At 38.9% G+C, this 24,429-nt stretch overlaps 1 protein-coding gene across 2 annotated transcripts in view; it reads right to left on the reverse strand.

Annotated features, from left to right (window-relative positions):
- The window catches only part of DIDO1 (death inducer-obliterator 1), a 51,833-nt gene that overhangs the window by 4,765 nt on the left and 22,639 nt on the right, over positions 1–24,429 (reverse strand). For both annotated transcript variants that reach the window (XM_080354480.1, XM_080354479.1), the window contains exons 7-16: positions 23,944–24,169; positions 10,387–10,867; positions 9,487–9,646; positions 8,680–8,796; positions 8,348–8,455; positions 7,766–7,901; positions 7,102–7,648; positions 6,394–6,547; positions 5,330–5,419; positions 4,783–4,978 (exon numbers count right to left, since the gene is read on the reverse strand). In XM_080354480.1, coding sequence (XP_080210606.1) covers positions 4,783–4,978; positions 5,330–5,419; positions 6,394–6,547; positions 7,102–7,648; positions 7,766–7,901; positions 8,348–8,455; positions 8,680–8,796; positions 9,487–9,646; positions 10,387–10,867; positions 23,944–24,169 — 2,215 coding nt within the window. The remainder of the gene's footprint in view (positions 1–4,782; positions 4,979–5,329; positions 5,420–6,393; positions 6,548–7,101; positions 7,649–7,765; positions 7,902–8,347; positions 8,456–8,679; positions 8,797–9,486; positions 9,647–10,386; positions 10,868–23,943; positions 24,170–24,429) is intronic.

Consider the following 24,429-nt stretch of genomic DNA (forward strand, 5'->3'; position numbering starts at 1 on the left):
TGTCTCTGAAAATGTTCAAAACCAAGTAAGTTTTCACATTTTTTGTACTGTTACATCATTTTTGTTCAACCACCCCTACCTCTGCCCCTGAAAAATCATATTTACTTTTAAATAGTTTGCAAATATGTTGCATACACAGAGATATTGAAAAGTGAGAAAGCCTGAGCTAAACATTTCTGTTATAATCTGTGCTAAAATGCTACATTGGTGTTTACACCAGTCTATAAATATTTTGTCTATCTCTAAGTCAAACAAACACCAGTAATTGCTAAAATGATAACCTCAAACAAACAGTGTTTGGAAGCAGCATTCAAGCTTGTAACCCACTTCCTGCTTATTTTTTATTCCAGCTAGATATTATTTTTAAATGAAAGAAGCAGAGAAACTGATAACTAAATGTAGCAAACAAGCCAAGGGCCACTGGCTGTTTGAGTTCCCTTGTTGGGGCTGACCCGGGTGTGCAGAGCAGGGGGGACAGGATTCTGTTCAATGCTATAAGACTTTTTTATCAGTAAAAAGCAATTAGTCCTTTGTGAAACCTTCAGACTTGAATACTTGGAGAAGTCTATCTAAAAATGATGGCAAAGTTTCGGGTAAAACGGAAGAATACACAGGTCTGTGTTAACGTTACTGTATTCCTTTGGTTTACGTGCACAGTTCCCACTGGCACTTCTGGAAGATAAATGTGTCCAGAACGAAGGGCAGGGAATAAATCCTTTAACGTACAAGTGGCAAGTATAGAAAATCCGTATAGCAAGGAGCTGTTTAACTTGTGGATTTAATGACTTTCAAAGGGCCCTCATTTGAGGGCCGCTGTCTTTTCCCTCCTGTGTGCCATTAGTTATTATCCAGCCAGGAGGCAGTAACAGAGAAACACAAGATTTCACTGTTACAAAGTGTTGCCAAGTTTTTTTTTCGTATTCAGAAAAAAAAATAAGATGAGGAAAATTAACCAGCTATATTACCAGACCTAAGATTTGCTAATAATTCAGTACATACAAAAATCTGCCCTTTCAGAGGGGTGGGATGCTGAGATGTGCAATGAAATAAGGCAGGACAGGAACAAAACGAAGAATTATTTTCAGTGAATCTAAGATTACTCAGAAAGTACCACGTAAATACTTGACTTATCCAAATACTCATTTGCACCCACAGCCTAAAAGCAATACTAGCAGTTCTGTTCACAATAGTTTACTATCTTAAATGAAATTATATTACTATATAAGATCAAGGCACAATTCAAGACAAGCGGGAAAAAACACATTGACAATGTACAGTCAGAATAGGCTCAGGAGTTAGAAATGGTTCACTGTATGTGAATTTACTTTATAGTTTTTCCTTATCAGCATACGAACAACAGCTCCACATGTGGTCAGTGTAGACCAGTGCAGAGTCTCTCACAAATTGGTGCTCATCCAAAAACTCCTAATAGGCATTTGCTGTTCTTCTGTGTCTCAAATACTGAATAACTGAAATGAACAGGTTTCAAAAATCTGTCAGACAGGATATCTGATAAAAAACAACTACTGAAAAATCAGTTTTGAATCCCTGTAAGAAACAGAGATCAAGTCACTAATTAAACCAGTAACATTTTAACACACTTTCAAGACAATACATTCCAGGAGCAAGCTAAGAATGTTATAATTTGTTTAGTCGTCGTATAATAACCTCATTAAAACTTCACATTTTGATATTGTAATTCTCCACAAGTATCAGAAGTTACGTCTAACCTGGCTTCTCCATGCACTCAGTTCAAAGTGATCAAATGCTTCTTTTGAATGGAACACACAGCCAGAGCAACATGTCAAAGGTCCTTACTCAATATTTATAAATAGGCTGAGTGCCTAATTTTAGGTAATCATGAAACTGTGGGCTGCAGTCTGTGGACTGTCTTTCACAAGCAAGCATTTAAAAAGTGCTGAAAGCTGTGCTGGCCCAGTTAGCAGCTTTCAGTGCTAATTATTTATAAAGTAGTTATTATACTACTATGTATTTGAAGTCCACATGCTCGTTTTGTTGAGTTACATCCTCTAACTAAAGCCATTACAACAGGATATACTAAATGTGACTATTGAATATTTTTCTTACTCTTAAATGCATTTTTTAAATTAAATTAGTTTTACCATATTTCTGCATATAATGGCCACATCTTTCCCTCTCCTCATCAGCTGGAGAGAAGTTCCCTGTACTGGTGAAGACCTTCACCCAATTTCTGTACGTCACTGACAAACCACGGGAACAGACTAAGCATACCCATGGTGGACATTTTTAAGCTGCAGAGACCAATACAAATATTTTCTTTAAATATTAACCCCATTTATATACATGTCCTAATTAATCCTGTAAGCAACTGACAACTCTAATTTATTTAGGATATAGATCACTTCCTGCGTTGTAACACTGTGGCACATTCAGGTACCATTGCTGACTGAAGTGACTGGCACAGAAAATAAGGTTTGTAATGCCACGTTCTCCTAGTCCTGCTGCTTTTCATAACGGTACGTGCCAAGATCACAGGATTATGGAATGGTTTGGGCTGGAAGGGACCGTAAAGATCATTTAGTTCCACCCCCCTGCCAAAGGCAGGGACACTTTCCACCAGGTGCTAAAAGAGACCTAACAATACAATTAAAATTGTGTTCCATATGTTGCCATTTTTAACAGCATTCTAAACAGCAGGAGATCTCACGCCTTCAGGAAAAAAAACCCCATACTTATTCCTGTAAACTACCAAAAGAGATATTTAATTTGTGGAATCCTTTTCTGTTTTATTAACTATGTAAGATATATGTTACATTCCTAACATTGCCACTAAATCCTGTAATAAACCACTCTTTCTATTGGTAATTAAGGCTGATTATACTATTCTTTACGAAGTGTTTTAAGACCTACACATGAAAGTGCTAAATAACCCAAGTGTGTATGTGACAGACAAGTAAATTCACATACAGTAAACCATTGCAGAACAGCCTACTGGTACATCAAATCTGGTAAGAAATGTTTGAGATGAACTAAAACTAAATACGGATAACCTTCCATTTTCCTCTGCTTTTAAATCACCCATGTCAAAGTTTTTTGTAGATCTTCTAGGTACTAGCGCAGTTCAGAAGTCCTCAGTAGTGTTTCAAATCCAGTCCATCAGAAAAGAGGAGAAATCCATAACCCATACATGCCTGATGAACTGGTTGATACAGCTGGAATATCCTCTAACCAGGATTTCTGGAGTGGCAGGGGTTTAGTGTGCTTTCCCTCCCCCTCATCCAGTCATATTTATCAAATCATCTCAAGCTATCTAGAGCACAATGCTTTGAGTCCTCACTCAGCTCTACTGGAAGGTACACGATTAACTTTAAGAAGACAATGACCACTTTCCGTAAAATATTTTTATTGATTATGAAAAAGCGTTAAATTCCATCAGATGTTATTTAAAAGTATGGATTACATCTCTTTCACGCTGTGGTTTTAATACATACACAAGAACAGAACAGCTTACCTGAGTGTTTTGCCCCCCGATACTGGATGTGTTTTGAAAATATGACCCAACTTTGCACAATTATGAGGTAAAGGCTGCTCCAGGAGTTTCCAAGACACATGAGCTGATAGCAGAACTCTAAGTGGGTCTTTTATGGATCTGTTACACCATGTGTCCCTTTGCAATCTCATGCAGGAAGGGAGAGCATTTTACTTATGATGTACCATTTGCTGCTGTTCAAGTCATATGCTACTAAAATGTGAAAACCTGGCCTGTACGTTGTTACTCCTGAATATCAGCTCTGAGAACATTTTATTGCGTTTAGTCATGAATTTGTATTTGGGGTGTAGAAAAGGTCAGCTCCTTTCACGTTTGCTGTTTCATACTTACCGTTTAATATTTTGCAAACCACTGTTACGACAATTGTAACCTGCAGTTCTTCATCTTCTCAATTTTATTTGTTGTTATTTTATATAAAACCCCAGATGCTTATTTGGAAACTAAGCATATGCAGCTCCTCCATCCTCAGATGAAGATGACTTCAAATTTTTTAATAGGAGGGTGCTTTGTGGCTGAATTAATTTTCAGTTCTTCTGTCACCATGTTCAAGGCACAAACATGGAGCAAACTCAAGCATGAGTTCTGGGAATTTTATCTAAAACCAGAAGATTACAATATAACCTGCCTAGCCCACCTACTAGACCTAAGGAATGTGGATCCCATTCCTCCACAACAAACCGATTTTCAGAAGTCAGTGATTTGGGTAGAGTTTGTACCACCTAGAACAAAGTATTTTGAACACCTTGTGCACCGTGAGAGTTACCATGAGACAAAGACAACACAGCGAAACCACTGGAAGTGTTACCTTTGTCTTCACAGATTTCTTGACTCCTCTGTGGACCAAGTTTCCTGCTTGATTTATGTGATGGTGAATGGATTGTAAGGACCCAGGTTTTGTGGATTTATGGGTTGCTGAAGATGGGGTGGGGGTTTTTTTTGTGGTTTTTTTTGGTTGGTTTGTTGTTTTTTGTTTGTTTGTTTTATATATAGTGGCTGTTCCACATACTTGACTTTACAAGTAAACTCCTCCTCCTAATAGTATTTAAGCATCTCGTTGTAAAGGCTATGTAAATGTCAGACAATTTTACCTTTAGCCAAGTTAGATTTCCAATTTTTCCCTATTTACTTCCTTTAAAATTGGTTTTATACAGAAAAATTTAATAATGCTTAAACATTCCACAACTTGTCTCAGATTGACTTTTGTTTTGTGATTTTTACCTAGCATTTAACCTCCCCTGGTTTGTGCTTACCTGGGCCCTCAAAGGGCAAGAGTTTTGAAGGAATTGGGTCCTTAGAACTCAGGGGAATCAGGTAGAGATCCTTGATATGTCTGTTGTTATTAGCTACAACACCAAACCGACCACGACTGCTAAAATAGGAGTAGAGAGAGATATAGGCAACTTCTTCTTCTTCTGTTGCAGGATGGAAACGAATCAAACACAATTCCTGTAATACAAAAGCAAAGTGGAAAAATGCAACCTGTAACATACCAGCAAATAAAATGGTAAAGGGCAAATTCCAGGGGTAAAAATAAATTGGACATTTATCACTTATGTTCAGTCGTCACAAATGAATAAACAGCATGAAGATTTAACTACTATGCAGATCAAGCGATCTGCAGCTCAATGAAAATGTTTCTTCAATAAGTCAAAAATTACAAAGGAATAAGTAGTGTCGGTAGTTTTCCAGGTGTGATCTGTATCAGTAGCTGCTGTTTATTAATTTATATTATAAAAAGCTGACATTTAAATTGCTGCATTTTTCTTCTGGGTTTTGCAAAGGATTTTAAGTGAATACCTTAGAAAGTGAAGATTTGAGTTTGCCAACATAATCCCAGACTGTCTTCGGTGAGATCCTCCCACCAATATGAATTGTATCTGGTAAATCCTAAACGAGAAGTATTACATGGTAGTGTGAGAAAAATCAAAAGAGACTTAATATTTAAAAGCAGTGCAGGTTGCCCCATCCCAGCAGCCCAGTCAACAATGCAGTATTTTAGTAAATTTTCATACATTTCTAATTTTGGCCGGGCTATTTCTAAACGTCAAGGTGTTTTACTATGACATGTTACCACAAGGATACATGCAAGAGAAAAAGCACTCCCCAACAAGGACAGCAGCAAAATGTCTAATAATTCTGTGTGCTCATTATTGGCTTTGTTTTTATAGGGAAGTTGCTATTTCAAATACTGATTTGCTCCACCCTTTCAGTTTCTCGAGTCACGTGAATTCCAGTGAATTCCCTGTCACGAGGACACTGAAACCCATTTTAACAAAACACCAAAAAGCACCAACCCCACTAATGAAAGTCCTAAACCACACACTTGTGTTTGAAACTTCTAACAGTCACATAAAATTCACTTATTAAGAGAGAAAAAAAGGCTTATTAATTTTAGCATAAACCTGTATACTATCTTGTTATTTAAACGTACACCCTCCCAGAATAATATCATCCGACTGACTTGCAAATTAGGAAAAAGGATGATATTTCTAATACATAGCCAAAACAAACTTTTGCAGTAGATCACATCAGTGACCCATCTAGTGTGAGAATAGAGCAAGACATCTGCTTCAAAATACTGTCTCTAAAACTTCTCAAAAAGTGAAGCTAAAATAAAGGTACTATTCCATGTTAGATCCTGACACACATATAAATATGTTTAAAGACATGAGAATGCTTCACAATTTGTGAGGAATTTTTAGGAAGTTTTTTTTTTCTTTTCTTGAGCTACTTTTCCTATTACTCAAGAGATGCCATTGCCTGACAGTTTCAATATTAGAATATATAGTGACCCCAGCCTTTCGAGCAACAAGAACTGCAGTACAGATCGATTCTAAACACAGAAACACGTCAGTGCTGACCTCACTAAGATAATCAAAGCACCCGGACACAGGATATGCTTTAGTGACAAATTTGGCCACACTTTGCATGTTAATAAATCCTTTCCAAATGGTATTCAGACGAGAGAGGAACAGGGAAGTGTCGCTGTCTTGAGGTGAGCGTGGCTCTGCAACACTGCAAAACAAATCCAAAACAGAGAGGTTAGAGAATACAAACCAGAATGGTCCCTTCCTTTTTCTTTTCTTCCCTCCTCCTACTGATCAAGTACTTTAATTTAATCAAACAACAGAATTTTTACTAAATGCTTTGTTGATGTTTTCCATTAATTTGATATTAGCAAAAAAAACAAGGAGTCACGGAAAACAAACTTGCAGCTGCAGACAGGCAAAAAGATGCCAAAAGAGAGGACTTTTAGGAAATTAGGTTAGCACTGTAACTGTTGTGATCCCAACTCTGTAACAAACTAATCTGAATTATATATACCCCATTAATAGAGTCAACAGTATGTGCCTGAGATTCTCAAGTAATAGAATTTGCTCTGAATAAAAATGCTCCAAAAATTCTACCAACTAGAGCAGGTAAATGAGGAGATAGTTAATTAAAAATCTGAATCAGGTCACCTGAACTTTAAAGTTGAACATGCTTTTTGATTGTAGGGAGGGGAACAGGACATATTAAGATAAAACATTAAAGATTTAGCAGCTTGGCTTACTATCAAATATACGCACTTGATATTGGGTGACTGATGAACCGCTAAGTATCTTGGATCTGGTGAGGACGATGGTTTTGTTAATATTGATTTGGGGATGGTCATCACTGGTTTGGGAGTCTCCTGTTTTGTCTCCCCCATTGAAACTTTGTCGGCTGCAGGACCAGAACGTAGGGCTGGTGTCACAACCCCCAAGGAGCCGCTCATGGCTGTCCTGGGGTCTCTGCCTGAAACTGTCACAGTTGTGACAACTCCAGCAGCACAAGAAGCAGGAAAAGCAGGAGGGTCTTCAGGGACAGAAGAATCTGTGTTGTTGTGGCCCTGGGTTGTAGGAATGTAAGTTCCTTCTACGGTTGTCTGAGAAACTGTTTCTGCTGCCGGTGCAACTTCAGTTTCCATCGCGTTTTCAGGAACAGTCTCTTTGGCGGGTTCTGCTGGTGGGGATGGTGCAGAACTTTCATACTTCGGTTGAACTTCAGGCTTTGATTTCGACTCCGCCTTTTTAGCAGGAGCCGTTGACTTTATCTTCTTAGTTGGTACCTCATCTTCTGAGGCTGAAATCTGACCTATATAAAAACTTTTGATTACTATTTTATGAAATAGTTTGGAGAAACACAAATAAGGAAACAATACTCTTAACATAACCATTCTTTTACTTTGCACAAAGTCAGCACTGTAGATACCTGTACAGATTTTGCAGTTCAGGTCAAAAAGATGAGCTCGATGTTGACTTGTTGTATCCTTCAACATACTGCTAAAAACATCCAGAGCAGGAGCACTGTTTAAACTCGGTGCACTTCGGGATGACTCTTGCTGCTCCTAAAAGTGAATAAACACAAAATATTCCAGTTGATCGTTAATTTCAACCATAAAAAAATACTTCGGAAACTGTTAATTGACTTCGTTTCTTTAAAAAAAGATTAAAGGCCTTGGTGAAGGCTCATAATGTCAGAGTTCTCAAAAAGTATTTGTCCTCATTTCATTCCATGATGTTGTGGATAGCTAATGTTCAGAAATGAAAGATTTCTCTGTAAATAGACAGCAAGGGCTGAAAAATACACAGCATTTTAGAAATGCACACAAAGTATACCTATCATTTGGTTGTTGAAAGTCTACCTATCATTTGGTTGTTGCATTCCTTCAAACTAAAAGGAAAAATGCTCACAGCACACCTACTCACTAATAGTGTCCTTACAGTTCATTGAACAAGCTGCATTGCTGATCTCTCTCGACATATTCATGCTGAAGCAACAGCCAATACTTACATCGGAATCAGACACTGGCGGAGAATCTTCCATATTCACAGCTGGCACACGTTCTCGTTTTACAGCTGTTTTCTTGATTTCATGAGATTTGCTTCTTGACTCTATCACCTGAAACAAAACCATTTTGGTAAAACGTCCACATATTTATTTTATGATTTTATTCCATACTTTGTTATCATTTGGCTGGTGGTAGAGAAAAAACTATATTGAACCCAAACATTATTAGTATTTCATTAGGAAGAAAATGGTGCATTAACATAAAACGGGAGGCAAGGGCTGGAAAACTTGCTCTTAATTCGTATCTAAGGTCACAGGAAAATAAAGTTACTTACTGCCTTAGCTGGTTTCTCTTTCCATACAGACAGTTCTTTAGATAAAAGTTCCTCTGGTTTCATTCTCACTAGTTTTGACAGTGAGATTTCCTCTCGAAGGACACGATGAAAAAGTCCCTGAAAACAAACCAGACTTTGTTGCTATAGTGAAGAGAAACTGCCTGGGGAACTAACAGACTTGCAGTGTTTAACAGGCAAAACCTGTTCTAGTTTCTTAATTCCTTACTAAAAACACAGGCTACTTACAAGCAAATTTGGAAAGGTGCAGCAAGCATAAGGAGGAAATAAACACCAAGTACAAATTTTCCTCATTATCATAAAGAACTATGAATATAATTGAATAGGAATGTCAGAAGTTGAACAGCCACTCTCCTATTTCATATCTATTGTAGAATTTTTTTTAAAAAGTTTCAAGTGTTCTCTAGTGAATATTTTCATCTGTACCAGCATCTATTTTTTATTTTAAATCATAAATATGGTCATGTACATGGGCAGTACTCAACACATCCTACAGATTGTCACAAGAGGAGAAATCAATAAAGTCTGTATTTATTTTAAGAAAGCCATTCTGTTAATAAAAATTTCACACCAAATGCCCGAACTTAAACACATATGACCAACTAAAGTAGACTTAGAACTCCTCCTTGGGTAAAATTTTATTTGAAGATTTGAATGGCTTTGTAATAATATTTTATAATTCAGAAGTCTCTATCTTGAAACTCTTAATGTTGAGGTGGCAGTTTGACATATCATTAAAAAACAGCAGTATATTTCAGTATATGTTTACTGTTTAAGGAAATTCCAAACCTGATTTTTGGGGTCCTTGAGATTGAACATGATGCTACGGTATTTACTCTTGTATCTGTTGTCCGTAACATGGAATAAATTGAACATCTCCTTTTCAATATTGAGAGCTACTTTCCCTACTTCACTCTCTGTCATGACCAGATCATCGCTATCATTGACTCTGTTAAAAACAAAAAAGGGTACGTGCATTTATGTTAGGCGTGAATCTTCAGGCACATTCATCAAATGAACGTTTCAAAGGAGCCAAGCCAGGCTCCTCCTCGCTCAGGGAGGACTCAGGACTCCTTGAAAAGACATTGCAAAACCCAAGTCTATCTCAGGACCTTGAACTCTGAGCTCTGGGATCCCCCCCTGCTGTCCTTGAGCAGTCCTGGGGAAATCCAGACAGGTTTCACAGGGGTTTCTCTGCTGTAATGACACACGACAACCCACACGCTCGAGTTTTAGTCCCACATTCTCCCCTGTGAACAGCATTTCCATTTCAGAGGCGATACCAGAGTGCAGTGCTCTACAGTCAGTATTGCTGGCTGCCACTAGCTTAATATTCCTTGGGGGTTTGTTGTTTTCTGTGTTGGGAGGGGAAGGAATCTCTACTTCAGTAAGCCATTAAATTTTAAAACTCCAGAGCACCTGCATTATAAAATCTTTTATGCTGTAGTTTTATTTTTCAGCTGTATCTGCCTCAATATAAATGGAATAGTAATGTTTCTTTTATTTTAAAGGCTTTTTTACATACACTTTTTTTTAATATATAAACCTGAATACCAATTATACTTGTAATTTTGTAGTATAAATTAAATCCTTCAATATCCCTTATCAAGAAGTAAACAAAACTCTGCAAGCTAAACATTTACTTCTAGTTGTAGCTTCCTATATATATTAAGTGCTTTGAATTCCCACCTCTTCCACAAAATTTCTTTTAGGGACCGTCGAATATTTTGTCGAATCTGAGAGTTGGTTTGTGACTGGACAGGGCTGGCTGATGCTTTGGCTTGATTACTTCCGGACGTGGCAGAAACGGAAGAGGGTGAAGGCTTTTTGAGTCCTCCACCCAAACCGAAAGATGTGGCTGGTTTTTTGGAAACAGGTGCGCCGTGCGAAACAGTTGACTGTTTGGAAGGAACAGTGCCCGATGAGGGAACGCTGCCTGACGGATGGGCACTGCCTGGTGCAGTCCAAGGTTTCTTGGGAATTATAACTTTGAAACTTCCAGCAGAGGGTTTAAGCTGTTGCTTCGCTAGTGATGTGTTAGAGAAGGATGGGGACTTCTTGGAAGGAAGGTTTTTAGTGAGAGAAGGTGTCTGCTTCTCCTTAAGAGATGCAACAGCTTTCTTGGATGCCGACTCTGCTCTATCCTCTTTCCTTTTCTCTTCCCTTTGAGCTGTTAAAACAAAGAAGGAAACACAATATTAAAGGCTTAACTTTATAACTTCCTATTCATGGAGACCAGGTACCAATTTATAAAGAAAAGACTGTGAAATAACATCTCTAGAAAATAATTACCAAGTAGGCAATTTAAGCTATTTACTTTCACTTAAAAGTAATTTTAAAAACACAGCTTTTTTGAAGCAATTTGTCTTTGATCTTTCAGAGTATTTTGTCTCACATGCCGACTAAAGAGTTTAAAAAGAGTTCCACTTTGGCTCTGAAAGCTCAAAATTGTATTTACAATCTACTCAAGGAAACTGGGGGGGAAAAAAAAAAAAGGCACCACCTTCAAAGATTCCTGAGTGGGATTCCAGGGATTTCATGGTTAAGCTTCAAAAACAGCCCAAACTTCCACACATTAAAAACCAAACCAAAACCCACAAACAATACAACCCCAATTTGACATTTAAACAGAAACATTCTCATAGTATCTTAGGGAACCAGTTTATTCCGGGGCTGAGCCGATGACAGAGTCCATAATTTGAAACTGCATTAAGTTTAGGATTATTGAAGTTTAATAAACCCTTTCAACCAGATTTTTCATTTTAAAGAGCAAGCAAAGACAAACTGCATAGGAGAGAAGTTGCTTAATCTACTTAGTTGCTAGCACGAATACCATAGTGATGACATTGCCATAAACTAACAGTAGATCTTCCTATTCAGTTCCTAGCTAAATTCTAGATTTATAGAATAATTAAACATTAATATTGATGATCAGGCTATGGCCATTTAATTCCCATTCTCAAACTATTCCGTTCACAATATTCAGATTCTGCATTTAAATATTTTTCCTGATGTTAACAGAATAATTCATACATGCATACATAAGAGAATTCACGAAGTATAAATAAAGGCTCCAGTTTTCACACACGTTGAAGTTACACTTGCACAGGACTTTAACAGCAAGTATTTCTTGAGATCGGGTTGTCCACCTTCTGGCACTGACAGGAAAAATTCAACACAGCAAAAAAAAGCCAAAACCAGAACCACACACACACCTCCCAGCAAACAAAACATAATTTACAAGACATTACAGCAAACTAACGCTGGCACTTTTATCCTGACAGCTCCAACAGGGAAGTTTTCTGATGGAAACAATCTAAAGCAACTCCTGAAATGCAATTGTTCCAATGAGAAAAGCCAAGTTTTCTCCCATGCCTTTTTTTTCACAGAATCACTGACCAGTTAGCAAATTAATTTCTCATCTGATGTTTGTAGCTAGTGAAAATTGTACATGAATTAGCCCAGAAGCTCTGGTTGCAAAATGCAACTTTCCAGGGAAAGAGCCAGGAATTTAACTTTCAGTAACTTTACCACGGACCAAAAGGTCCCTCTTCACCTTCCAGCTCTGCTATAACAAGAGCTGAAATTACTAGAAAGGGTCAAAATTGCCCAATCTGTTCTGAGACAGACTTGAAGGGGATGAACCACTCCTGTGAAATCCGGTTCCAGAAATCCCACAAATCAGCACAAGCTTCCAACTGAAACATCCCTCAAAAATCAGGGAAGATTTTGAAATGTTCAAGAGAAATAACGTGATACACCCTCATTTTGGGAGGAAACGGCCTTATAACCCTTCTCCGTAACATTCAGGTACCACCAGAACATCAGCATGTGCTTGCAGCAGAAAGGCACTAACCCCAGCTTCTTTCAATGGGCTCTCACTGCTGGCAGTTTTACCACAAATACAGAAACTGGTGGTTAAGATCAACTAAGAAATGATACTGTACTTGAACTTCTGTAAGGCTCAGTATGGGGTTGTGTGCTGCTTCTGATGGAAAACACAGAGAAGTCAGAACACCCAGAAACACGTTTACCTTGATTTGTTTTTTTCCTAAACGCATTTGACAAGTAGACACCTTGAGGATTTTTTTCTAAGATTCAGCTACTTAAAGTGTAAACCAAAATCAGCTGCTGTAATACATTAAGTAATTTCAAAGAATGTGAAGATTTTTTTTGAAAGTATATTATTATTCTCACACTATTCCCACTAGTCCTGGTTACTGTGAGATCCCTCCCATGTGACCCACAGCATCTTCTCGTCCATCTGTCTGTCCATCCGCCTCCCCCCGTCCCGTCTCACTGCCCCAATTGTCGGAGGCTTTGGCAATCCCGGGAGGGAGAAGGGGGATCGGGGAATATTCCTGATGGTTTGGTCAAATTCAGCACCCAGAACATAACAGAGGTGAAAAACCAACCTCTTTTAACAGCCTTGAATTGAGAGGCGAATATCCAAAACACACACACTGATAACACTGCAGGAATTACTCTACTTCTATTCTCTTTTTCCTGGTTTATTGTGTGTTCTGCACAGAACTGTACCTTGTCAGGCAGGTGGGACAGAAGGACGTTTCTGTGACTTGTCATGCAAAGGCAGGACAGCACAGCTCGGGTTTCAAAACAACAACAGTAAAATTCAGTTCTCAGTGCTAAGACATTTAGTTCTTTTGTTTACAGCAGAAGTACAAAATGTGAAATTCTGATGTTGTATTTAACCCTCTATACGCTATCTTTTTAGTGATTAGTTCAAATTAGTTAATAAGAACTACATTGATAAAACTAAACACAGTACAACCAAGATGTTTTGTGCCAATCAGATGTTGTATGTATGAGAACTATATTCACAGCACAAACCTTTCTATCTTACAAACAGCTACATCATAGTAAGAACATGTATGTGTAAAATAAATACATGTACTAGTATGAAGATAGATTGAAGTTCCCAGGGTTGAAGGGCAGCAGAATCACTACGTGTCCAAGATGCAGAAGTATCCTTTATTCTGGCAAGTAGACATCGTGACTATTTAGAAAGGTTTCAAAAATAAGGGGTATAATACTGTTTCTTTAGCCAATAATATGCAAATATTTAATAAGCTTCATGAAAGTTTAAGTTTCAAACTAGACCACTACTTTATACCTATTAAAACTGCCTGCCTAGCAGTACTTGTTGAGAAGTTGATGGTACAGATTTTGTACATTCTAACTCAGTCACATGGAGGCTATTCAGCACATCTACCAAGTATTTTTGCAAATTTACAGAACACTATTTGAAGGACACTGTCAAATAGTGTGCACGTTTTGATAGAGAATCAGGCCTATTTAAATCTGACATACGTAACTGACCTGTGATGGCTGTAGATGAATCTAATCTAAAAAACCTCTTATCCTGACTCTGAGAGGCCAGAATTTTTGTCCTATCAAGTTTTGGGTTTTATTGGCAAGCTTTATGTGCTGCCATGTAATTCAGCGGAACCAACTCACTGTGTTGTTACATGGGTCTTGGATCCAAGGTGCCCCAGCACAAGCCAAGCATGAGGATGGAGCAGGAGCTGCCTCCTGTGGGGCAACACGAGCACCTCAAGCTTACCCTGGCTCCTGACAGGTATGAACTATGGTATGTGTACGTTGGAAAGAGGTAACAGAAATTTGTACTCTTCTCAGAGAGCTGTACACCAAGTTTAACTTCTGAATGGATATTACAGTTACTCAGTAATTGATGCGAGATGCAACGGGATAGGTATTGTCAGACCACAGGTTTCAAATTGCTTGGCCTTGCAGTCCATGAAGACACGACCCAGTCAATGGCTACTGTACCTACTGGCCACTGGGATTTCATACTGTGATGATTCCAGTCCTTTCCATCAGTAGCCCCAGTGTACCTACAATAAATGCTCTTAAACTTAAAATAAAAGGATGGAGATGACTGCTATCCAGCCTGACAGAACAACACAGAGTTTCACCACAGACTAAAGATCAGTGCCAGAATAAGGCGTTTAGTGGTGCTTCTCTTCAGCACTTCTGAACACGCAGACGTGCCTCCTTGGCTTGATGTTAGAAAAGGTATTAGAAACAAACCATTAATTCCTATTTTCCCCATTTTGTCCTGTGAACCATTTATTAGGACAGCAACAGGATTCTTATTGACTGAAGAGAGGCACAGGCTAAAAAGACTGAAAGATGCAGATGGAGCTAATGAGTTGGCTCCTCTCCAGAGAGAAACCCAGGGAATCCCCTGGCAGAAAAAATGCATTCCACGCAAGGCTTAAGGAACAGCGTTACCATGGTGTGTTCACTACAGACATCACTACCATCTCTCCCACTAGATGTCAACAGACACAGAAGCCGTCCCCGTCCCCTAAGGAAATTGCCCGTGAAGCTCAGTCAAATGTTACAACAGGCAGTTAAGAACAAAACTTCTTTAAGAGGTGGAGGACGTAACCACCACATTATCTACTGTGTTACAGAGGGGTCTGTTGAAAACCCAGTGGCTACATGTACTTCATTTTGTACATCTCAGCATCGACGTTTCAGCATCATAATGTGGTTGTTGAGGTCCAATTCAAGAACGGCTTCCACGGTGCAGCGCTGTTTAACTTTGTGTGGAGGATTTGTGGGATACATATCTATCATATTCCCTCACCTCACTGGGAGGTTGTGTTTTACACCACCAGCACCGGAATTACCCAAAGGAAACTTTGCTCTTCCTCTGACCTCCTCAGAGTATTTCTGTATTCTGCATTCAAGCCTATTCTGGTTCTTCCTCCTTTCCCCTCCACCAAATCTTTCTTTGGAATAGCTTTAAAAGCCACTTCAAAAAAGCACCACGAGCATGCCTAGTTTCTGTTTAAACTATCTCATTTGTGACAGGTTATTTTGCTGGAGACATTCTCTAGTCTTATCCAGTTTCTAAATACCAGAAAAAAATGGGCTATTACTTTTCTAAGCAAGGTTTCAAAATTATTCAAACTGCAGTTCTTCAAAGATCTGTAATTTCTTCCTGTAGCTGATGCTAAGTTTTAGTAGATGTGTAGATAACACATGCAGTTACACTTCCTGAATAGCCTGTTTCATAATGAGCCTGTAAGGCTCAGAATTTTTTCTTTTAAAGCTTTTACTACAGACCACTAGAGACTTTTGCAAAATCCATCTTGCAGCTGTGCAAGCTGAGTGTTACACAGTACTAATGATGGGAAGTCTCTCTACAGAATTAAAAATTTAGCTGTTCATACAAACAGAGCTCTCGCCTCTAGTATCTAATACTGTCTTAATATTCCCCTGCGTTCTCCTCCATCTACACTTGTCTAGTTTTTGTTCTCCCCAGGATAAAATTCCCCCAGGCAGCGTGTGAGGAGCATAGGCTGATGGCTGCACTGATTTGTCCAGCTCACACAGAACTTTCCGCAGCGGGAACAGGATGTCGGCAACTCGGCACCTTGCAAGACGCTGCCGGGCGCATCGGTGAACCTTTGCCAGCCCAGAGGCTGTTGAAGCGTGGGGGTTCTACAGGTACTTTTCATGCTCCTCTGTCACTAAAATAGAGAGCTTTAGGAAAAACAAGACAACACAACCGCAAGTAACTTTCAGAAGTATGCACAGCATACAGGGTGGTAAGGTATAGCATAATACACTAGCAGTAAGAAATTGGGTTACTAACATTCAGTGATGTTCTGTAGTAAGATTTCTGTAACATTCCACACTACGAATAATAAAACCTAAGAAGCAGAATACAGCCATCTGTGATCCACCTTCTAAAGTGGACCGTTTACTCACTTAAAAGGATTTATGTTATTTAAAAAAAAAAAAAAAAAATCAAATTAGAGGGAGGAAAATTCACACTAGTGCAGCTTTGCAGTTGTTAAAAAGGCAAAAATACCCTTCAGAAGGCATTCTCCTACAGCCTGAAAAAAGGCTGGCCAGAGCTGAGTAATTATGTATTTTGAGAAGAGCTGATCTCTAAAGACAGGCAACAGCACTGGCCTTGACAACAGCTTTAACATCTGATAGGAATGCAGGTCTGAAAAGACCAGCCAGAAGCAATAACCTACTTAGTAATTCACACAAAAAAGCCCAGCCAGCATTCAGTGCCACTCAGACCCAGCCTGTGGGACTGTCCAGCAGGGCTGTGTGGTCCTGCGGCTCCTCCCGGTTCAGCCGCAGGCAGCTGCTCTGCCCCGTGCTCTGAATGTTGTCCCAACATGCTGCAGGTCCGGGCTGACCCTTGCGGGTGAGGGCAGCACGTTTCGGCACGCACCACAGCAGAAAAGGATGTAGAAGATCAAACATCTCACCCCTATTTCCCAATAATGGTAAATTTAGGAACTGCATTCTCCCCTTTGTAAAACTGATGAAACGAAGGACGGGCAGGATTTCTCAAATTCAAAGCTGGTGTTGTTCCAACAGCTTCTCCTTGCCACTGATCCCATGTCCTAAATGGACTTGTTGGATGACCCCAAAATTCTGAACAGAGCAGAATTCTAACCAACCCATCCACCCCAATGCAGTGCCTGGTATCGAACTTGAATCCGGGATATTTCTTCTGAAGTGAAACATTTAGATGCATTATTTAACTTTGCAAAAATCGAACTAAATACAAGGGTGAGCGGGTGCTTTTGCTGTCAGTTCTAAAGCACTCTACAATGGCAAGTTACTTACCCGTTCGAAGCCTTTCTTCGAGAGCAGCCTGCGCATAGTCACCCCCTGACACCTCGGACCCGTTGCGGCCGCTCCTGCTCAGTGCCACTGAAGCACCCTCTGGTGGCACCGAGCACCCGCTGCCCCGGGTGCTCACGGTGAGCTGGTTTGTAACCGCTGCAGCTCCTCTGGCGTTCAGCTGGTGCTTCCCTGAAACCTGTTTTTGCTAAACTTTTTGTCATTTCTCTCAAAGTTAGCTGAGTGTTAGTTCTGAATAATTCCAAGTGTCGAACTGTTCTTAAATAGGTCTCTGTTAGTTTTCACAGCTAATTGCCTACGGAAGGTGTCTGCTTCTAATATCAAGATCAAATCAAACTTTTATTATCAAACACTCCTGTTTTGAAGGTGTGCCTCCTGTCCAGCTGGTTTTCTGCAAAAGCCTTTTATCAGTTCTAATCTTCACCACGAGAAGCTCCTAATTAAGCTGCCTGTGTGCCAAGCCTTTGCATTCAGGCACACAAATAAAGCAAACCCAGTTTCAAAGTTAATTAATTTAAGAAATTCTGACACAAAGACCCTTTCTGTGGTGGTGATTTGTTTGCTTTCAAGCCAAGGCTGTAGCTGTGCTCATGCAAATCTGTAGCTTTGACACTCAAAGATTTGTTTTAATCTACATTAAAGTGATTTATGGGATCTACATTAGACCACTACACCTTCACAACTACACCAACTCCCGAGTGAGAGGCACTATTTGCTGCTGCAAACAAAGGGCTCCGTATTTTCCAGACCATTTATGGATTGGTATCAGCACTCCTTGCAGGCACAGGCCATCTTCAGGTTCCGAGTTCAGTACAGATCAGACACAACAAATCCTCAGCACCAAGATCAGCAGCAAAACTTGACTCCAAAGTGCAAGAGATCACCCCAAAAAACCCCTTTTATTTGGGGACTAGCAGAGGAAGATCTTCACTGGCTATGCAGTCAAGTGAGCAAGTTCAAATAACTAAAGTAATATTAGTAAAAGAAAGCAGAACAGCAATAGAGGGTGGTGATTTTTTTTAATCAAACTTTCATCACTTTCAGTGTTGATGACAAGAGGTAGACCACCCTGATTTTCAAAGTGCATTCGGAGGTTGTACCAGGTTTCTGTCCCCCAAATATCTCCCCTTATACTGAAGCCAGGCAACTAATGTGGCAGGAGCGCTGGCTTTCTGTCCTCCAAGCACCTTGGCGGTGCTTCAAAGGCAAAACAGGACACACCAGCAACAGGGACCAACCTTCCTAACTTAAAAAGACACTGCAAAAATCTTCAGGTGGCTGCCAGGCAGATGTAACATACCTTGTAGAGCAGAGAAGGGGAGCTCCAGGAGTTCACAGCCAGATGATAAATTGCTCTCCAAGGATCCCACCGCTCCTTTTAATGGGCTGGGTCCCAGGGAATGGTGGCTTCAGCAGCCACCACTGTTCTGCCTCAGCCCACAGCACGGTTGGGAGCACAGGCAGCCCCAGCACAGGCCTTGGGGTTCAAGTTCAGCACCAGAGCTGCCTCACACCAGCCACTCCTGTACTATCATCTTTGCAAAGCCAGAAGATATCCAGCGTGAATTTCTCAGAAGTTCTGGCAGACTCATCTTAGGTATTCTGATCATTATTTGGTTTGTTAGCATCTTTTCTGAGAACTCTGCTAGTTACAAAGGGTTAAGGCCAGACATACATAAACAGCAGCCACAGGTCCCAAAAGATGGCCAGTAGCATAAAGTAAATAATTTTTATTCCTCTAGTACTACTCAATACTTATTGCCTCTTAGTATGGGTTTACATTACAGGATATAGCATTAAGATATCTGAGCTTTCAAGGAGTTAATTCAGATGCCAGAAGTAATTTAGTTACAACAGTATCAAACCTGGCACAGGCTTCTTTATCCTATGGGGAGGCACTCAGACCAAGACCAGGGCAGTAAGTTTAACTACCATTTCAGTCCTTTCAGACAAACATACTTATGACTTAAGAACAGCTCCTCAGTTTAAGTAAATATTTTTTTGTAGTTAGTAGTTGAGTATTTTTAATAGCTGAACCAAGAGCAGACTATCCACATACACTGCACTCGGCTGAACAGTCACAACTTAAGTTGGTTCAATCTTGCCTGAAGAGAAACATTGAACTGGCACCAGTCTGTGTGCAGACAAGGCCTTATTTTTTGTTTTCACAACACTACAACTTCCTACACCACTTCTACCTCCTGAGTCATAATTGCTGTCCTGAGTATAATACATTTCCCCTGCCGTCTTTACAGTGATATATTTTCTTTCTTTCCTGTCATCATACTGTTATCACAGTAAAACAAAGAAATTACACAAGAAAAAAAAAAAAGCATAAATTATGTATGCTATAATCTAAGCATTTTGGTAGGCACAGTTTCTGATGTATCCTACTATCACTGTATTCCCTTTACGTCTCCATATTTTGTTAGATATGTACAGGAACAAAGCAGCCCAAGTGTCCCTTGTACTTCTGATTTTTAACTTTGTGAATAGGTCTTGGGTGTAGGAAAATTTAGCTGCAGAAGAAATGAAGAAAACTGAAGGGGATAATAAAAGGAAATTTGTATCACCCAAGGCAGGGTGCTACAAACCTGCCCTTCCACCTCCAGGAGGTGGCAGCATTAAGCTCTCTCCATAATTCACTGCTGTAAAGCAGGAGGTACTACAAACACAGGACATCCTGTATTTAAGTCTAAGAAGGTCAGTCAGCTGAACCTCAAAGATTTGAAGCACTGATGGGTAGTTATTTGTATACTTGCAACTAGGTAGTTTAAAAATCTGGATACTGCAAACATCTACCATTTTCTCCTCCTTCTGGATTCATTTGCTATTTTAAAACTGCTCATACATTTGCTGCTGACTTCTATTTGACAATTAACAGCAAAAATACAGAAAAAAAATGTCTCAAGTTTTGCTCTATCAAGCAGAAAACCTGAGTTCAGGTACTTCAGACATACACACTGATACTGCTGAGAAACTTCTGCATCAGCAAACATCAGGTTTGAAGGGTTCCGTTACCCCTTTTTCACAGGGCAGCAGTGAACGTAGTGGGCAAACACTGTTACAAATGCAAAACATGATATTAATTAGTGTAAAACTAAGTATAGAAGTTCTCAGCAGAGTCACGCAAGGAGTGGATGCAAACTGCTTTTGTGGCTCCTTCTGGAAAAACATGTATATGCTGTTTAAAGATTGTCCTCCTTCAGTGTAACTAAAAATAATGGTTCCTGTTACTGTAAGATGTATGTTAATCTGCTACCACACTGAAACGTTTCAGTAATCGTTTTGGGTGGTGCTTCCTCACAAACACCTACATGATTTTAATAGATGATGAGTCCGTTTTGCTTTTGTTGTGAATTTTATATGTCCTTTGATATGACCTACATATTGATAATTAACGCTCACATGACAAATTCAGGATTTCTACCAAAACTTGAATTTCTGAACGTTCCTAGATCTCAACAATCCGTATACTTGTATCAATCTGGAAGCTAGGATGACTTTTGAAATTCAGTGTAAAAGCTGAGCACCACATATTTTCCTAACAAAATTAAAAGCAACATTTCTGAAAGGGAATGTGATGCAGAGCTTATCTCTTCTTACATGTGTAGCTCAAACACTGCTTGCAACTTTAAAAGCACTTGTACTTAATATTCGCTTATCAAAGCAAGTTCAAGGTATTTCCCACTCTAGTTATTAAGTGGATAAATAGGATTCTATGATTCTGTTCACTGGGAACATCAAGATGTTGGACAGTCTTAACCAGGCTCCAGATTTTGGTGTACAAAGATAATTTCAAGTACAGCCCTAACTTATCCCCAAAAAAGCTACCCAAAAAAAAATTAGGAAGCAAAGAAACACGAATGAGTGGGGTAGCAGAGAAAAAGAGATTACTGCTCTACATAACTGCGTACTACTAGCACCAAGTAGCCACCTTCTTTTTTTTTAAAATACAGAACAGTTTGGGAGGAGAAAAGGTGGCCTGGTGGAAGGGTTTAGATGCAAATATAGTACTCTATGCCCCTATCGCCCAGTACGTCTGTAAGAGTGGCTTGATCTTCTTGCTACTACTTAAAACTACTGCCATACATAACAAGAAAATCTTGTATCTGACAAGTACAGAGTAAACGCATAAAGTAAATTCATGTATAAAATATGATAAACTGACCGCTGGACAGAGTATTAGAGAGTAACTCTGTTAATCGCATTAAGTTTCCTTAATTCCTAAAGCGCCGCGTGCACTGAAGTCACAAGAAAGGCTTTGCAGAACATGGCTTGAGGCTGTGGGAGAACAGCAGGCTGTGGTTTGAAATACTGTATTCAGAAGATGCCGGCCTTGGCCTCCTCTATGAGACCTTCAGTCCAAACGTTAGACACCCAGATGTCTGAACTAGTCAAATGTCTTTCAAAATCAATGCTCAGAAATAAGCATTTCTAAACAGTGAGTCACTTTTTTCCAAGATTAGTGTCTAAACCAGATTATATGTTTTGCCCACTGACGGTGTTTGTCTTGACAGACTAGTTAGACTTAAGTAATTCTAACTTTTAGATACTTGAAGTGAAGTGAGACGCCTCACGTGAACTTCCACAACGCTGTAACTTCTATGATTTGAACGGTATATAAAGATTTGTTAAAGAAATGAAATCTTGTAGAACGCTCTTAAAGATGATGCAATAGCAGCTTCTCAGGAAGATTACAGATCAGACCCACTCAATCAAAAAGCAGGACAGGTTTTTCCACAAATACACAATTTCCCTGGCAATTCAGTAATGGCACGGTCTCCGCATATTTGTACAACTTACCTTAATAACAGCATCTGAAGTTCTTCCTTGCATTTGATACGAGGTTTCTTCATCACATGAACTAGGTGGTTTTCTATTTGTTACTAAAGTCTGGTATATACATATTTTTGAACCAATTTAACTACAGGAATCCAGTTTTCTACTGGAATTGATTAAAACTGTATAACTGCCAGTGTGGTAACACTTAAGAGCAAACCCCCCCTTAAAAAAACTTCAAACTTGCTGCCCGAAAACCTGTATTCCTGTCTCCTGGAAAAAAAAAAAACTATGGCAATAAGGACATTTTAACTGATTTGGTTATGAGACAAAGTGTCACTGAAATTTGACATGTAAAATAAGCCCTTATAGATTCCTTTATAGCTTTCTCTCCTAATTTTAGTTATGTTTAAACCCTACTGTTACTGACCAAAAAAAAATCAAAAACTAAAAAACAAACAAGCTACAATTTCTTTAAAAGAAACTTAAAAAAAATGCAAGTTCATCAAAATATGTATCTTAAGCATTCACTATAAAAAAGGCAAGGGGTCCAAGTAACAAAATATGCAACAAAAATTTACAGGGAAAAATCATGACCATTTAAATATTTGATGTCGGTAAATACAAATAATATATACTTAGTAAGTCTACTATGTGCTATAATAATGAACAGCAGTTTAAGGTAGCTGGTGTTCCCTCAGTGTTTAAAAACTAAATCTTAAAAAAATCTCATCTTAAAGATAATTTCTAAACTTACCAGCTACTTTATATATAGTGTGTTTAATAACTAAGGTTTCTTTTTCAAAGTAAAATGTAAAATTGGCTCAAGTGTGGTTAAGGAAGCTGTGGGAATGGAATTTCTGAATTGATTAATCTTCAAGTGAGTAAAAACATTAGACACCGGACCATGTCTTTGGTAAACATCAAGATTTCATCTGAAGTTCCACCTCTGCATTACAAAAACTACATCAAAAAATGTCAATAGCAGAAAGACCTGTTCAGGCCACAAAGCAGTATCACTTACCTTTGTGAGAGTTACAAGGATGCTATTAAAAACCTGCAAAAATATGCATGGCAATATCTCTGCCTACCAGCCACTTCAGATGTGTTCTTGTGTGTGTGGATAATGTGTGAAGAATGAACATATAAATAGGAAAAAAAATAAAACAGTACTGCCTCCGCACAAACTTAAAAGTAAAGAATGATCCTTAAATTATTTCATGTAAGGAAGAAAAGCAGCAGGAAGAACTTGGATATACTTGACAGTTAAAAGTTGTTTGCAGAAGTGTAAAGTATCGTTGGATACCACGTTGAAGGTTTCATTCTCGGCACTAGCACTGAAAATGCAAGACCTGAGAGACAGGTGCCAAATCTAAATTACAAAAATACAATTCAAATTAGTACAGGCAATTGCTGATTCAGGGCGCACACTGTGCAACCTTTTTGTAAAACATAACATAAACATATAAATACTTACCCTTTCTATATTAGAAACTGTTATTGTCTTTATGGGAAAAATTTAAAGCTTAACCATGTTGTTTTCATCCAGAAACCAGGTGGGCAGATTGACAGGCTCTTAATCATACAACTGTTATACAATACAAGTGGAACTTCTACAAGTGTCTCCCATTTGTGTGCATCTTTGTGTGTGAATCTTTGAAGGTGGAGAAAAGTGGTTTGGTGCCATATCAAGAAAAAAATAAATCCTAAACTCCCTAGTCTTGCAGAGCCTAGAATGGATGGGTATTCAAAAAAAATGTAAATGATTATTCAGGAATATCCCTATGCGATACATACATTTGAACAACAGTGAAGATGATATGGCAGGAGTCCTTTCAGGCTTTACAGCATTGTAATTATGATCGCTTGCCCAGGACGGTGTGGTGTGTTCCACCGGGGTCTCTCTAGCAATAGGTTGAGCATTTGCCTCAGTCTTGGCCGTTGTCAAAATAGTTTTCTTTGTATTCATGTCTCTTTTCTCAGGAAATGGTCTCTTTTGGCTTGAAAGAGGCTTAGTAGTTGCCTGTATGATTAAAAGAGGCTTAATTACTAATAATCATCTAATAGTTTGCAAACAAGCGAAGATATAGTTACATACATGTACATAAATTTCTTTTACAGTAAGCTCCTGCACATGCATTTGCAATGAGGTAATTTAACCTTCACATCTATAAAGCAAGGATAATGTACACTGTAACTTCAGGAAAAAAGAATGGTAAAGAAACCATCCCCAAACCAACACTGGGTTGGTTCAGGGATTTTTTTTTTTTGGTCTGTTTGTTT

The sequence above is a fragment of the Nesoenas mayeri genome, assembly GCF_963082525.1.
Source record: "Nesoenas mayeri genome assembly, chromosome: 16".
Taxonomy (NCBI): Eukaryota; Metazoa; Chordata; class Aves; order Columbiformes; family Columbidae; genus Nesoenas; species Nesoenas mayeri.